The sequence below is a fragment of the Miscanthus floridulus genome, chromosome 2, assembly GCF_019320115.1.
Source record: "Miscanthus floridulus cultivar M001 chromosome 2, ASM1932011v1, whole genome shotgun sequence".
Classification (NCBI taxonomy): domain Eukaryota; kingdom Viridiplantae; phylum Streptophyta; class Magnoliopsida; order Poales; family Poaceae; genus Miscanthus; species Miscanthus floridulus.
Window position 1 is genome coordinate 15814889 of NC_089581.1, and position 15915 is coordinate 15830803.

A 15915-nucleotide genomic window follows, 5' to 3' on the forward strand; every position below is an offset into this window, starting at 1 on the left:
AGTTCAAGACAGGGCAGATGGGGTTATGCAACAGCTTAAATGGATTGAGAAGCTGGTCTATCTTGCAATATTTCTTGCCATGTATGCAATAATGAAGAAGTAGGTGTGTGTGTTTGCCATTGTATGTTTATGCATGTATGGATGAACAATCAATGAATGAAGGTTGCAATGGCATTTTAGACCACAACAATGCTTAACCATGAACCAAAATGACATCAACAACATCAAATTAGTCCAAACTGGATGAAACTAGCATTAACTTGTCCAAACATTACATAACGTCATAGAAAATCACATGAAATCATCACCAACATTGTTAAGTTCAGTTTAGTTCATTTCACCAACATTACATCACAGGAAATCATCACATCACAAACATTGTCTTAGGTTTTCAACAAAGCAAAAACCTGTGCTTTAACCAAGTTTTCCAACAAGTTTTCATCCCACAAAAAGACAAGTTTTCATCACCAACATGTTCTCAGGTTTACCAAGCAAAAGGCCATTGAGGAGTCACCTGTTCTTTAACCAAGCTGTAGGTTCTTCTTGCCTCTGGTATTTGCAGCTGGGCTGGAAGGGTCAGCTGCAACCCGGCATACATCCTTCCTTGGTGTAAGCTTCTTCTTGACAGCAATTTTCTTCCTTGGAGGACTAGCAACTTGGACAGACTCCTGCTCCTTCAGTGGTGCCATCACTGTGGCACTGCCTGTTGCTTCAGTGCTGGCAGAGTTAGGGGCTAGGAACACACTTTGGAGAGGAACAGGTTCATTGGATCCAGTTCCAGACCTTCATGAAGTAAACAAACAGTCACAAAGTAGTACTAATGAAATGAAAAAGATGAAATAAAAAGAGCACTCAAATGAAAAAGATGCATACAACCATACCTGCCAGTTGAAGCTGATGCACTTGTAGATGAGGCCTTGCTTTTCTTGACACTTGATGCAGATGAAGTCTTCCTCTTCCTTTTCTGGGGTACTGCAAACTCCACAGCCTCATTTGGTGGATAAACCACCCCAACAGGTTGTCTAGCAACAACAATACTTGTCTCTGTGTTGGCTAAAGCTGCTTTCTTCTACCTCTTCTTTGGGAGACCCCTGCAGGCAACATGAAGCAAAAATTAGCCAATATCACAATGTGATGAAAGAGCTTGATGAAACAAGTCATGATGTTTACCTTTGTTGTTCCACTGCAGCTATGTCTGCTGGATCACCATTTTTGCAGGTGTACCAGTGGTGCCCTAATTGATGACATATAGGGCACTCATGCCTCTTTATCTTCTTCCTGCTACCTCCTTCTAGTGCTCCTTTGTGCCTGTTCTTGCTTCTTCCAGCTGTGGACTTCAATAGAGGAGGGTGCATAAAAAATCCATGTGTGGCTTTGGGCCACATGGACTTGTCTGGAATGGATGGGATCACACCTCCATATGCAGCTCTGAACTTCTCAACTGAGTAGCAATCATCTACATAGTCCTCTAGCTTTGCTCCTGGAATTGAGGTGATGTAGGCAATAGCATGCCTACAAGGTAATCCAGTCCCTTGCCACACTCTGCATACACATGTCCTCTGTCTTAAGTTCACCACAAACCTGAATGCATTGTCACTGCTCCCCTTGGCACATACTTCTGCAACTCCATCACTTTCAGTAATGACATCAATGTCTAAGTTGTAGCTATCCTCCCTCAACTTCTTAATAATGTGAGGTAGGATCTTCCCTTCAAACTTGTTTGCAACTTTTTTCCTCATATTCCATTTAATCAACAACTTCTACCTAAAAGTATCCAGCAAGTCATCAAGGTGCTTGCCTTTGTCTTTCTTTATCCACTTGTTGAAGGACTCTGCCAAGTTGTTTGTTACATAGTCAACCTTGCTGCCAAATAGGTACTGGCTCCTAGTCCACAACTTCTTGTGAGTCTGTAACAGATACTTCATAGCCTCTGGTTTGGCTTTAGCCATTGCATTATAATGGATGTCAAACCAGTACTCAGACCAAGAATAAGAAGCTGCCCAAAGATGATCATCAAAAATTTTACCATTGTATGTCTTCTTAAAATTCTGTACAAGGTGGTACATGCACTCTCTATGTTCTGCTTCTGGAAAAACCTCACTGACCCCATGCATCACTACCTGTCCACAGTCTGTGCTTATGCAGAGACCATCTGGGGTGCCTATTGCTTCTTTCAGCCTCTCCATAAACCACACCCAGTTCTCATTGGTTTCTGAATCTATGACACCTATAGCAACCGGATACATCCAGTTGTGCCCATCAACTGCACATGCTATGCACAACTGGCCCCTGAACCTACCATACAAGAAAGTGCTATCTATTGCTAAATAGGGCCTACAACCACTAAGGAATCCATCAACACAAGCCTTCATTGAAAAAAAAGCCTGTTGAACCTGAGCTTGTTGTTTATTATGTGGTTATCAATCACAACCATTGACCCAGGACTCTCACTCTCTATCTGTGCCTTGAATCTGTACAAGTTGTCAAAACTCTTGTCCCATGGCCCATAAAGCTTGTCCATAGCAAGGTTCTTACCATAGTACACTCTCATGTAGGGCATCTCCACTTTGAAATGATCCTTGAGTTTCTTAATCAACTCAGTAGTACCCAAAGTCCCATCTTCTTTCAGCCAGTCAATAACTCTCTCACAAACCCAATACTTGGTGCAGCCTACAGGAACACCAGTCCTCTTCTGGCTCTGACATTCATGGATAGATGGATTCTTCTTAACCTGCCAATGAAAACAACATGCAAATATCAATGAAAACACCAAGTTTGAATATATAACAATGGAAGCACCAATTAGAACTTAGAAGAGGAAATCACCTGAATTGTTTTGCCATCACTCATGGTTGATGCATGGATTCTCCAAGGGCAACCTTCATTCCTCTAGAGGCAGTACACTCGGTACCTTCCTGTATCACTCTTCTGAATGAAATATCGATTCTCTTTTATTGTAGCATGAGTAGCTAAAGCCATCTTAAATTCAAACATGTCTGGATACATGCTTCCAACACACATGGGGGGGTTCTTTTTGTCATACTCAAGAGGTGCCATGTAGTCAGGCTCATGGTCCTTAACCATTTCATCTGCCTCAACAGGGTCCATTTTAGGATCAAACTCATCATCAGACCCTGAACTAGCATCACTCTCAGTTTTAGATTCAGCTGGATTTGGACTATCACTCTCAGTTTCAGATTCAGCTGGCTTTGGACTTGGACACCTTTCAGTGGTGGCAGTTTGGATCTGATCTTCTGGAGGTGTTGGTTGCCGTGGCTTTGGAGGTGGTGGAAGGTCAAGGTACAAACCTTCATCATCAACACCCATATGCTCATTCTTTGGGTTTGGGTTTGCCAGAATGTCATCATCTGCACATGCTGTGCTCTTTGTCTGGGTTGATTCTGCAATGCTAGGAGGTGCATTGGAAGGACAGGCAATGGAAGGAGTGGCAATGGAAGGAGTGGCCATTGAAGGAGTGATGGGTGGTTCAATAGATTGCTCAGTAATTGGATCCCAAGAAGGGATGACAGGAGGCACAGTGTTGGGTTTATAGTAGGCTAAACTCATCCAACAACACTTGGAAGCTTTATTTTTGGCAAACATTTCAACTAAGTCATGGTCATTGGTGAGGGGGATGTTCATCTTTGTGTCATGGCACCAGTAAAACACACTGTAAGTATCCCCATAGCGCCCAGGATACTTATCCACAATACCTTTAACCACATTTCTGTAGTTTGCACGATCAACATCCACAACTTCACTCACGCCATACCACTTCCCCCCACGCATATTTTCAGAAATAATCCGAAACTCTAGATTGTAGCTACTAATTGGGTCCATCCTATAGATGAACAACAACAATCACAAAGGGGGAAACAAACTAGCAAGAGCAAGCAACAACAATCCTAGCTCTCCATAATCACCACGAACAAGCAAGCGAAGGAGAAGAGGAACTCACCCGTCTCGAAACCATGAAGGGCGCTCGGCCGCCGCCATGTTCACCGCCATGCGCCGCCAATCCGGGCTGCCCACGGTACCTCCCTTGCTCCACTATCCCATGCCCCGCCGCAACCAGGGATGGGATTCTTGTCTCCCCTCAGCCGCCGCAGCCCGCTGACGCTCAGTCGCCCGACGCCACCGCCCACAATCGCTGCTAGGGTTTGGGTTTCGATGATGGGATAGAGGAGGGAGCGGAGGAGTCGAGCCAGATGAGGAGAGTGAGAGCGGTCAATACCGGTCAACACGGCCTCCACCTCTAATTCCAACGGCAAGGGGCAACTGAGGTCATTTGCCACAGCGGACCCCACTCGTCAGGACAGCCAAACGGCGCAAATCAAACAGAAGGCGGACAGAATGGCGTGAGAGAGAAAAGTTTTTCGAGCTTGGACACTGACGATAGATCGAACTTTTTAGGGACATAGACGATTAGACCATCTTTTTTAATGGCATACAAGTAAAAGACTCTTTTTAAAGAGGATACCTAATAAGACACATAGAAGGGCAGGCCTGATGCAGTGGCGAGAGCTCTCACTGAGTCGCCAGGTCATGGGTTCGAAGCAGTCTTTCCGCATATTTACGGGGGAAGGCTTGCCTCGGTTTTTTCCTTCTCCAGACCACACTCATGTGGGAGCCTTGGGCACTGGGTCTGTCTCTCCTTTTTTTTTTACCTAATAAGACACATAATGTACTGACACAAACAAACCATGCAACTATTATCTTCAGGGATACCTAATTAGGTAGCACCACTACAAATGCACATCACTGGCCGGCCCTCCTCTCCCCCAAATTTTGGTGATTGGCAATTTGGCAACTTGGCATCTGCATTGGGTATTGGGTGCAAAGTGTAAGTAGTCACTGCCACGGTTGTTTAGTAGGATGCGCATCCGACCCAGGTTGTCCCGTCTACCTTTCAGCTGTCCCGCCGGATTTGGTTATTTCCGAGCAAAATCCAGCATACTTGTGCGGTTGCGCTGGTTATCCAAGTATGAAGCATCAGGTTGGGCTAGCAACAAGCAGAAAATTTGCCTACGCGGAACGTGTTTTGTTCACAGAACATGGCGTACCTGGCAACTCCAGATGGATGCTCAGTAACAGCCTGAATATTTCCATGTTCCCGGCCTCAACTGGGGCAGGCGTTAAGCAACCATTAACAAGAACCACGCCATTCACACGCTAAAGAACTGGCACTTGTAACAACACGAAGCATGGCGTACAATGACCAGGCACAAGGAATACGCGGCCATGGCAGCATAAGTCACGCCGCCCATGATTTCGAATAGCCAACATAAATCACTTTTTGTTTATTTCTGCTTAACTATTTCTCTTTGTTTGGAGGAAGACAATTGCATTGTCAATGATACAAAACCAGACTACAATAGGCATTACTGCCGCAAAATTTGATTAGCAAAATGTCGATGCACAGTCTACATACACCGACCGCCGAAACCCCTAGAGGCTATTAACAGAGAGCAATTTCCACTTCCCACAGAAATCCCTGTGTCAATCAGCTTCCAGTCACCAAAGCGTCCAGCCGTCCACAAGCTCAAATGCAGTTGTCATTAGGCCTGCTCCACGGTACACACATGTCATGCCATCCTTCGATCCTTGGGTCTCCACCCCGAGCAGGTTCAGTGTCCACCATGAGAAGCCATGTTCACCCTTGGCTCCATGCAGCGCTTCAGAACTCCAAAGGTTGTAACCTTCACTCTTGCAGATCTACAACCTCAGTATGGTTCGAAGTGTATCACAAAGATTTTGTATCGTCTGCTGCTCTTGCATCGCTTGTGAATCTTGTAGAGGCATGTCCTCATAGCACCTAAAACATTTAAAGACGACAACAGAGAAAAGCTATTTACTTCAGTCATATTGCGAGAAAATAAAAACACTAGCAGCACAGAGTAGCTCAAATGAACTCACGTTTTATGATACGCTAGCGCTTGGGCCAGGTTCATCAGTGTGGGGCTTGTCATCAGCCTGTGGTGCACACCTGGAGGAAGAGGGACCTAATGCACCAAATGCAGTATTAGACTAAGTATCCCTCTGCAAGCTTTAAAAGTTATGTCACTCTGCAAAAGCTAAAGAAAAGAATCTACCACATACTTCGTTTTGACCTTTCCGTCCTTTCTTTGCCTGCCCATCACCACTGAACAGCTCCCTAACTGCCTCCAAGGCATCATTTGTACTTGACCCAGCCAGGCCATTTCCTGCTTCATTTTCTGATACTAGAGCTAGTGGTGAAATGTCGATTGCCTTAAGAAATGGTATTGGTACAGTGTTGCCAGCAGCATAAATTGACCAGAGCTACAATGAAGTCATAGAAATGCTGGCGAATTAGACATGGGGCTCAAAGGGGAATGCATGCAATAGCTAAATCTAAAATACCTTATAGCCTCAGACAAGGGAACAAATAGCTGATGTCTAAACCATGAACCATATACCTTATCCTGAACCGAAAACGCTTTACGGCTCGGGCTGCTGTTCAATTTAGTTGTTGTGTTTGCAAGTCCTGGTGACAAATTAACTTGATTATCATGGCGTCTTATAGTCCCTTCTGCACCAATGTGCTTCTTCACTGTTCCAGTTAAAGGTGGGATTGATTTTGATTCATGTATGTCAGGACGATCATCTAAATCCCGATCTTTATTGGCATCACTATCACCTGTGTTCTCCGCCCTATCAAGAAACTGTGCATAAGATTTGTGATGGGATAAATAAAAACTTCACATTAAGCTGCTTTGTATGACTGAAAACACAAACAATAAGATAAATGTATGTTTCTCATACCAAAAACTTGAAATAAGTTCCGCTCTCTTTGGATCATGTGTGAAAGAATTGATGCTACCAAGGCCGGGTATGAACTCTGTTCTTGGGAAAATGGGTGATTCTGCCACTTCGTCACCATCTTCAGTATGAACTATCATAGTACCAAAATCACCTATATGGAAAATAATAACAGCCGTTTCAAAGCAAATAGCAAAAGTCAAGAACATAATAACATACTATCTCTGATCCCAAATATAAGTCCATATAGGTTTGTCTTAACTCCTAAGTCAAACCTTTTTAACTTGGACCATCAGTTTGTAATTTTTTTTTTAAAGTATAGATACAACATAAGACTGATGCTAATAGATTGATTGTAAAAAATACTTCATAATATAGATTTCTATAAATATTGTTAGTCAAAGTGCCATATTGGAGACTCTATTGATGTCCTAATGGACTTATATAAGGGATCAGAGTCAGTATGAAACAGCACTATATTTAGAAGCGTCCCATTCAAGGAACAACAGGATAACCTGCCAACCAAGATATCCATAAAAACTCCTAAGTAGCTATTTGAATAAAATCCATACAAAGTGTTATGAGCAAGCCATAGAAATATGTAATATTGAGTTGACATCACAGTTGCTAGACAAAAGACTCAGAAGAAAAGGCAGTTTTAATCTTACATGTATTGGTGGCATTCAAAAGGAATGCAAAGACTCGTGTATTAGTTAAACAAAGAACTCACAAAAAGGAAATTTACCTGCCTGACAATCATTATATGTCCCATTCATGTGTTGCTGAGAATTTGTAGGAACAGTTTCCCCATAGTCTTCATTTATTCGAACAGGCACATCTTGCATTGTCTGCAGATACCAAAGTAAATATTAATGTCGAGTGAAATAGCATAACCAACCCACACATAACAGTAACAACTATGTGGCATACGTTGTCAGGGTCAGACAGTTCATTTTGCACAGCAAGTGTGGCTCTAATCTTCTTCGCTTCCTTGATCTTCGCCAACATTTTTGAAGCTCCACTATTGCACTTCTCAATAAATTTGTGCTGCAGAGGGAATTTGGAAGAAAACAGAAACAATGACAAGTACATATGTAAATAAGAGATCACGAAAATGCACCATAAACGTCATCTTTGAGAAAAAAATTAAGTACCTTCACCATCTCACTTGCAGCAGGCCGAAGTCTTGGATCTTTTGTTAGACACTTTGCAATAAAATCATGGAAGAGTAGAGACCTGAAGGTCAGGATAACAAGAACTTAGGCCAACTCATGCTTAAAACTTCTATTGCACTTCTCAATAAGATTGAAAGAACAAAGTGGTGGAAACTGAAAGGGGAGACGTCAGAGGTATTTAGGGAAAGGGTTATCAAAGAGGGCTCTTGGAAGGAAGAAGACGACATAAACAATATGTGGGACAAGATGGCAACCAACATTCGGAAGGTAGCTTCAGAGGTGTGTGGAGTAACCAAAGGAAGGGGACGCGAGGCTAAAGACACTTGGTGGTGGAACGAGGAAGTCCAAAGGGCTATTAAGGAGAAGAAAGAATGCTATAGACGCTTGTACCATGACAGGAGTGTAGACAACATAGAGAAGTACAAGGTGGCAAAGAAGACTGCAAAGCGAGCTGTAAGTGTGGCAAAGGGTAGAGCGTACGAGGATCTTTACCAATATTTGAGTACGAAGGAAGGAGAGAAGGACATTTATAGGATGGCTAGGGTTCGTGAGAGAAAGACACGGGACTTCAACCAAGTTAAGTGCATTAAGGATGAAAGGGAGCATCTCTTGGTAAAGGAGGATGAGATCCGACATCGATGGCAAGAGTATTTTGACAAATTGTTCAATGGTGAGAATATGGACACAACCTTTCAGTTGGATGACTCTTTTGATGACACCAATAGGCGCTTTGTACGGAGAATCCAAGAATCTGAGGTCAGAGAGGCGTTGAAAAGGATGAAAGGAGGTAAGGCGATGGGACCGGATGGTATCCCAATCGAGGTGTGGAGATGCCTCGGGGACATAGCTGTAGTATGGTTGACCAAGTTGTTCAACCATATTTTTCGATCAAACAAGATGCCTGATGAGTGGAGGAGAAGTATATTGGTACCGATCTACAAGAATAAAGGGGATATTCAAAGTTGTACAAATTACCGGGGAATTAAGTTGATGAGCCATACTATGAAGCTATGGGAGAGAGTTATCGAGCATCGCTTGAGAGCAATAACGCGGGTCTCTATGAACCAATTTGGTTTCATGCCCGGAAGGTCAACCATGGAAGCCATTTTCTTAATAAGACAAGTTATGGAGCGGTATAGGGAGAAAAAGAAGGACCTACACATGGTTTTTATTGACTTGGAGAAGGCTTATGATAAAATACCAAGGAATGTTATGTGGTGGGCTTTGGACAAACATAAAGTCCCAACGAAGTACGTCGGGCTCATTAAGGACATGTACAACAATGTTGTGACTAAAGTTCGAACAAGTGATGGAGACACGGATGACTTCCCGATTAGGATAGGACTACATCAAGGGTCAGCTTTGAGCCCTTATTTGTTTGCTTTAGTGATGGATGAGGTCACAAGGGACATACAAGGGGACATCCCTTGGTGTATGCTTTTCGCGGACGATGTAGTGCTAGTTGATGAAAGCCGGACAGGAGTGAATCAGAAACTGGAGTTATGGCGGGAGACTTTGGAGTCCAAAGGTTTTAGACTTAGTAGAACTAAAACTGAGTATATGAGATGTGACTTCGGCACTACTACTCGGAAGGAGGAAGATGTTAGTTTGGAAGGTCAAGTAGTGCCTAGGATGGATACCTTTCGATATTTAGGATCAATGCTACAGAGGGACGGAGATATTGATGAAGATGTTAGCCATAGAATCAAAGCAGGGTGGATGAAGTGGCGGCAAGCGTCTGGTGTCCTATGTGACAAAAGGGTACCACAGAAGCTAAAAGGCAAGTTTTATAGGACGGCGATTAGACCTGCTATGTTGTATGGTGCAGAATGTTGGCCTACGAAAAGACGACATATTCAACAGCTAAGTATCGCGGAAATGCGTATGTTGCGTTGGATTTGTGGGCATACAAGAAGGGATCGAGTTCGGAACGATGATATACGTGAGAGATTAGGGGTAGCGCCAATTGAAGAAAAGCTTGTCCAACACCGGTTGAGATGGTTTAGACATGTGCAACGGAGACCTCCAGATGCACCGGTGCGTAGTGGAATCCTAAGTCAGGATAGTAACGTGAAGAGAGGCAGAGGAAGACCGAAGTTGACTTGGGTAGAGGCAATAAAAGGAGACTTGAAAGGATGGAATATACCCAAAGACTTAGCCTTAGATAGGAATGCTTGGAAGACAGCTATTCACGTGCCTGAACCTTGATTGTTTCTGTTGGGTTTCAACTCTAGCCTACCCCAACTTGTTTGGGACTTAAAGGCTTTGTTGTTGTTGTTGTTGTTGTGCAGGAGAGCTGTATCATTGCATTAAGAGAGTTCCAACACACACACCAGTGTCATGACAAAGACATACGTGTCTAAGCAAAATGTTAAAAACAAATTTAGTAGCCAATAGTTGTGCAATTCCCTCTTTCAGAAAAGATATTTATGCTCTAGATAAGTTAGGGGTCCTGAATATGGTGTTTCATATATGTCGAGACTGATGTTTTCAAAGCCTATGAAATCTTAAAGCGAAGGACAAAATTTGGCAGCTTCTTAAACCAAACACTGAGCAATTATAAAAAGAGCTGTATGACTGTCACATTTGGTCCCTGGAAAAGGATTTGAAAAAGCTGGGGCCCTCTCAAATGGAAATTCTTCCTTTGGTTAGCCATCAATAATTGGTGTTGGATGGCTGATCGCCTCGCCAAGCGTGGGCTGCCCCACCATCCTGCTTGCCCTATTTGTGATCAGGCTGAGGAGACAATCCAGCACATCCTTGTCTCCTGTGTTTACACTTCATTTTTTCACAAACTTTCCATGGCGGCTTTGACACCTCTGATCCATGCAACTCGTTTCTTCAGATGGTGGGGAAACACCATTAGAAATACACCTAAGGAGATACGCAAGGGGCTGAATTCCCTTAATTGTTTTGGTGGCCTGGAAAGTATGGAAATTTAGGGTGTCTGTGTGTTTAGGGACTTTCTCCTGATATTCAGAGCCTTCTACAAAAGGTTGCTGATGAATGTAGCTCTTGGTGCATGGCAAGTGCTTCTAACCTCCAGGACATGGTCCTAAGGTTGATTGCCACAGAACCTTATAGTTTCCGGTTGGCGGTTTGATCTCCCTTCGTCGTGTTCTATAGTCAGTGGTGTGGGTTTTGTATATAACCAGGTTTAGGTGGGGCTGTTTTCGCCTCGCTCTTGTACTCTTTTTTCTCTCTTAATTAATGAAGTGACATGCAGCTCTCCTGCGTAGCCCGAGAAAAAAAAATAACTAGCTGGAACTTCCATCAAGCTGTACCTAGAATTAGCTACTCTCTCATACAATTCTGACCAACAAGGTAAATTTAAGCAGGCAACATAAATACTCTGATCATAGGTAAAAGGTTCGGTCGATTGTAGAAGCCAATCACAAGAGGATGGAGATAGCACAAGAACTCAATTAATAGAAAGGCAGCATTTATTTCTGCTCATTAGTTTTTTCACTTTCTATACTATTTAGTATTTACTATATCTTCAAGCTACAATATGCCCCAAATCCACACAAATAGAAAGGAGTATACTGGGAAAATAGTACTGACAACTAACTGATTAAATCCTCAGTTTTCAATCCCAGTAATGGCTTTGTTTGGATGAGTGCCTTTAGTTTCAATAGTTGTTTATAGTATTTATATTGATTTCGTTGCAGGTCAAAAGAAACCTTGGCCAGATCCCTATGTCTAGGCACTTAAAAATCTGATATTGCAAATATTAGATCTGATGAGACCATCCACTATTCAAAATAAGCAAAACAATTGCATGGTTACTAGAAACCACTTACCATTTCTCCTTATCCTCCAGCATTGGTGCTGGTTCACTAGATATCATGAAGATAACCTGAGATAAGGGAAGTGGGAAGAGAGACATTAGTCGGTCTATCAAGCATTCAAGCTAAATGAAGATGAAACAATATATTGATATGTATACCAAATATTTACCAAGGCAAAGTAAAGAAGCAAATGCATCAGAAAGAAAGTAAAGAGATAAAAAGTACAGTGCACCAAAGATAGAGCAGCTTTTTTTATTCTGTTATAGCCTATTAGCCTCATTAACTGCAGATACTAACAGGCATTGAGAAGCATCGCTTACTCTCATTGGATGCACAGTGGATCTTGGTGGCATGCCCTACAGTCAGAGATACAAAATAAATATTAAAATGCATTGTGACGACACAAAATTAAAAACAAAAGTGTACAGTCACAAAAGAAAGAAGCAAAGAACAATGTCTACCTCTGCCATCTCAATTGCAGATACACCTAATGCCCAAACATCTACCTGGTGCAGAAAACAAGAACACATGTTTTGGTAAGACAAACTAAAGAAAGAATTCAACTGCCAAAATGATTTTCTCAACATTGCAACCAGTAGACTTGTTTTGGAGGCTTAGTAGTAGGTAATTTTTTTTGCTTGAGGAACCATCAAGAGACAAGGAAAAGAAATAACATGTTTTGGCACTGGCAGGGGTTCCATAACAATTATTTACTGGCTTTTATGACTTTACGTGCAACCTTGTTCTGCCATATGTAAAGACATTCCACACCCAAAGAAACAAAATATTAAAGAAATCCTGCTCACTGAAAACCCGATCATAAATTTACGGCTACCAAGTCTTTAGAGCAAAAATGGCAACATCCACAAAAGCTGCTAAAATGAACAATTCCGTAGCTGTACACTGTAGAGATGATAGCATGATACCTTTCCATCATAACGACTTTCTTGAATGACCTCTGGTGCCATCCAATGTGGAGTACCAATGAACTGAAAGCATAAACATGAAGGGTCAAATTATGGAAATTAGTGTGCCACTAAAATCTTTATTCTTTCCAAAAACCATTGCACTATTTTTATTTGGTAAAAGCCATACAGACTGAGCTTAGAGAGCGATGCTGACAGTCTGTTTCACAATGATACAGTTATTTTACTGTAAAATTGGGACAGTTTTATCCTTGCATTTTGATTGAAGTACATATTAGCGCCCCAACAACAGAAAAATCCAAGACACTGTATACATGTATGGTGAGATTTGTGTTGTGCGGTCATGATGGATTTGGTCTCAATGCATGGCTGCATGCCAATACGACAAGTCAGTATATGTATTTAGAAGCGTCTGTTTGTGTGTGCGTGTAGAAAAGCAATGGATACCATCAAGAAGCAGTGCAGAGAGTATTTGTACAGGAACCACTTCGACTGGGTCCACCAGTATGGGTTTCAAAGAACGGAAGAAATGCCAAGGAATTAGGCGAGACATACTAGATAACAAATATATAAAGGGCGTACCCAGTGCAGAGAGCTCCCGCTCTGTGCGGGGTCTGGGGAAGGGTGTCAGTGGCAAGCCTTACCCTCGCCTGTGCAATGCGAGGAGACCGCGACTCGAACCCGGGACCTTCCGGTCACAGGCGGTAAGACTCTACCGCTTGCACCAGGCCCGCCCTTCACTAGATAACAAATATATACTTTCTTATTTTTAATTTTAAACCTAATAGAACATAATGCAGTATGACACTTAAAAGAAATAGTTAGGACTTCACAGCAATCATTTTCCAATACAAACTTGCTTCAAGTTCCCATAAAAGTACCATCATATTGAAGAACTATGCACAAGCACAAATGGGGCCGCTTATGGTAAACTGGCATGGACAAGTTTCATCGCCACTTCATTTTGTTTGTTACATCGATGTGAAGTTTCTTGAACTATGGATTTGAATGGCAAAACAAACACTGTTTAGAATACCGTGTTGCGCTTTGACATAGTTCTTGTCAGCTGGGCAGCTACACCAAAATCACCTGTTTTGCACATTGTTGTGGTGACACAGCATGCCGACCACAGAGTCAGGACATGCAGAAATAAGAGTGCTAAGAATGTAAACTAAAATTTTTGAAGAAAACAAATGCGCTTACCCAACTTCACCTCGCCTTGCTCAGTTAGAAGAATGTTGCCACCCTTAATATCTCTATGAACTTTAAAAATGGAGTGCAGGTAAGCAAGGCCCTGGAGAAGAAAATAAACACGCAAAAGTTCAATATCCAAAGACATTTAGTTGCCCACAAGGCAGCAAATACTTCAAATCTGATGCAACTGTGTTAGAACCTTTAGTGCTTCTCTACATATATAAGCTATTTGGGATTCATCAAGAGGCTCCTCTGTGATGCCTATCAAGTCGGCAACACTTCCACCACCACAGTACTCCATAACTATCTGTAAGTTGAGAATCGCATTTGCATCAAGCCCATGTTAAATGACTTGACAAGTAGAGAAATCTCACAATGATAGAATACTTTTGTTATTTCTTAATATTAATAAAATGGATACTATCAGGCTATTTGATTGTACCCATAGGTAGTCCTCTCCTTGGTAGCTTCCAAAGTAGCGGACAACGTTTGGATGGCTACATTGCTGGAGCATCTCAATTTCTCCCCGTATGTCTTCATATCCTTCTTCCTGAAAACCAGAGATACATACTTATATTTTGGAAAAATGCAAGGACTCAGAAAACAGACAGCAACCACATTTATGAGATTCTCTCACAATTAAGCCCATGCAAACAAAATGCTCACAACAAAAGCAATATGGTTGCCAAATAAGATATGTCTTGGGTGGCCTTTCAGAATATTCACAGAACTTTGTCATAGAAAGTTAGAAACTAACCCCTTCTGTTAATGAGATAATCTTGACAGCCACAAGCTCCTGCGTTCTGAGATCCCTTGCTTTGTACACTGCACCATACGAACCTTTCCCTGCATCCCCAATTGAATTTTGCATTTCGCAAAACAGCTCAAAGCTTCAGCCATTCTACAAGTAGACATATAGAACTAATGAAACAATAATTCCAGAGCAAGAGTCGCACCAAGCTCATGGAGCAGCTCGTACTTGGTGGAAGGATCCTCTCTGGTAACACTGTCTGGTGCCGAGCTCACTGATGGTTTCCGCCTTGAATGCTGCTGTTGTTGTTGCTGCATCAGAGGCGACGGTTGCCGGAGCTCCTCCGTCTGCTCCACCGCTGGACTCCAGAAAGAAGACCCGAAACCCCCGCCGCCGCCAGAAGCAGATTCATGGGAACTGGAACCCCCGCTGGTGTGGCGAATGAAGGTGCCAGAGAACGACCCGCGGGGGCTCGACGGGCTCCCTGGTCGGCGGATGAATGTGTCGGAGACCGACTCCCGGGGGCTCGACGGGCTGCTGGTCCGGCGGATGAATGTGCCAGAGACGGACTCGTGAGGGCTGGACGAGCCCCCCGAGCGACGGATGAATGTGCCGGAGGCGGACCCACGAGGGCTGGAGGAGGTTCCCCCCGAGCGTGCAGTGGAGTGGACGACGAAGGTAGAGTATGGGTCGTCATCGGTAGCGCGGGGGCTGGAGCGCCGCAGATCCAGGAACGGAGATCGAGCGGAGGCCGGGGCGCCGCTCTTGAAGACCACCGTAGCGGAGAGGGAAGCATCGTCGGGGTCGGAGGAGTAGGGGTCCTCGTCGTCGTCAAAGGAGGGGCCGCCGAAGTCCTTGGGGAGCCGCTGGAGAAGCGGAGGCAGCGAGGAGGGGTCTTCCTCCTCGTCTTCCTCCGCCCGCGTGGAGGGGCCCCTGCCGCCCCTGCTGCCGCGGGCGTCGTCTTCGTCGTCATCGCCGTGGACGACGAAGGTTGAGTAGACGTCGGTTCTCTTGGTACGCGACCACGGCGAGCGCGGGGAGAAAGCCATGGCGTGCCACGCGAGGTGGGAGGAGATGGTGAAGGTGCTCGTCGGGAATGGCAAATGGGGAAAATTGTTTAGTTGGAGCCAGTTCACTCGAATCTGGCAAATATGGGTCGGGCTCGGATGGGCCATCCCATTCTAGGCCCACGTGACATAGAAAATCCGGTCAAATTCTTCCTTCCCGCTAGGCCCACACGGCCACACCCAGTCACCCACAGACAGCTTGTCCTCGAAAAGGAAACTAGGAAATTAAGA

General features: G+C 43.7%; 2 protein-coding genes across 3 annotated transcripts; both read right to left on the reverse strand.

Annotated features, from left to right (window-relative positions):
- Nucleotides 1–1760: 1760 nt before the first annotated feature.
- Nucleotides 1761–2850, reverse strand: LOC136536140 (uncharacterized). Its single transcript, XM_066528534.1, has 3 exons — nt 2827–2850; nt 2394–2731; nt 1761–2295 (listed from the first exon to the last, which is right to left on the reverse strand). The coding sequence occupies exons 1-3, from the start codon at nt 2848–2850 to the stop codon at nt 1761–1763; spliced, it is 897 nt and encodes a 298-aa protein (XP_066384631.1).
- Nucleotides 2851–5021: 2171 nt separating this feature from the next.
- Nucleotides 5022–15909, reverse strand: LOC136517982 (serine/threonine-protein kinase 1-like). 2 transcript variants are annotated; one of them, XM_066511641.1, is made up of 18 exons: nt 14823–15890; nt 14624–14712; nt 14309–14416; nt 14066–14173; nt 13876–13966; nt 13709–13761; nt 12673–12735; nt 12208–12252; nt 12067–12102; nt 11759–11814; nt 7935–8016; nt 7711–7827; nt 7526–7628; nt 6784–6934; nt 6438–6672; nt 6100–6300; nt 5917–6002; nt 5022–5815 (listed from the first exon to the last, which is right to left on the reverse strand). In XM_066511641.1, the coding sequence occupies exons 1-18, from the start codon at nt 15790–15792 to the stop codon at nt 5716–5718; spliced, it is 2694 nt and encodes an 897-aa protein (XP_066367738.1). In that variant the 5' UTR covers nt 15793–15890; the 3' UTR covers nt 5022–5715. The 2 variants fall into 2 exon arrangements, with proteins under 2 accessions (XP_066367738.1, XP_066367742.1); XM_066511645.1 differs by lacking the exons at nt 5022–5815; nt 5917–6002 and having other exon boundaries at nt 6104–6300; nt 6382–6672; nt 14823–15909.
- Nucleotides 15910–15915: the final 6 nt, after the last annotated feature.

What these genes read in the sequence shown, in the direction of transcription:
- LOC136536140 (XM_066528534.1), bottom strand. Translation starts at nt 2,850, where the DNA reads ATGAGTGATGGCAAAACAATTCAG. An exon ending in GTGATGGCAAAACAATTCAG is followed by an intron (nt 2,732 to 2,826) that starts GTGATTTCCTCT and finishes TTTCATTGGCAG; the next exon opens with GTTAAGAAGAATCCATCTAT. An exon ending in ATAATAAACAACAAGCTCAG is followed by an intron (nt 2,296 to 2,393) that starts GTTCAACAGGCT and finishes CTTGTATGGTAG; the next exon opens with GTTCAGGGGCCAGTTGTGCA.
- LOC136517982 (XM_066511641.1), bottom strand. Translation starts at nt 15,792, where the DNA reads ATGGCCCATCCGAGCCCGACCCATATTTGCCAGATTCGAGTGAACTGG. An exon ending in CTGCAAGTGAGATGGTGAAG is followed by an intron (nt 7,828 to 7,934) that starts GTACTTAATTTT and finishes TTCCCTCTGCAG; the next exon opens with CACAAATTTATTGAGAAGTG. An exon ending in ATATAATGATTGTCAGGCAG is followed by an intron (nt 6,935 to 7,525) that starts GTAAATTTCCTT and finishes TTTTCCATATAG; the next exon opens with GTGATTTTGGTACTATGATA.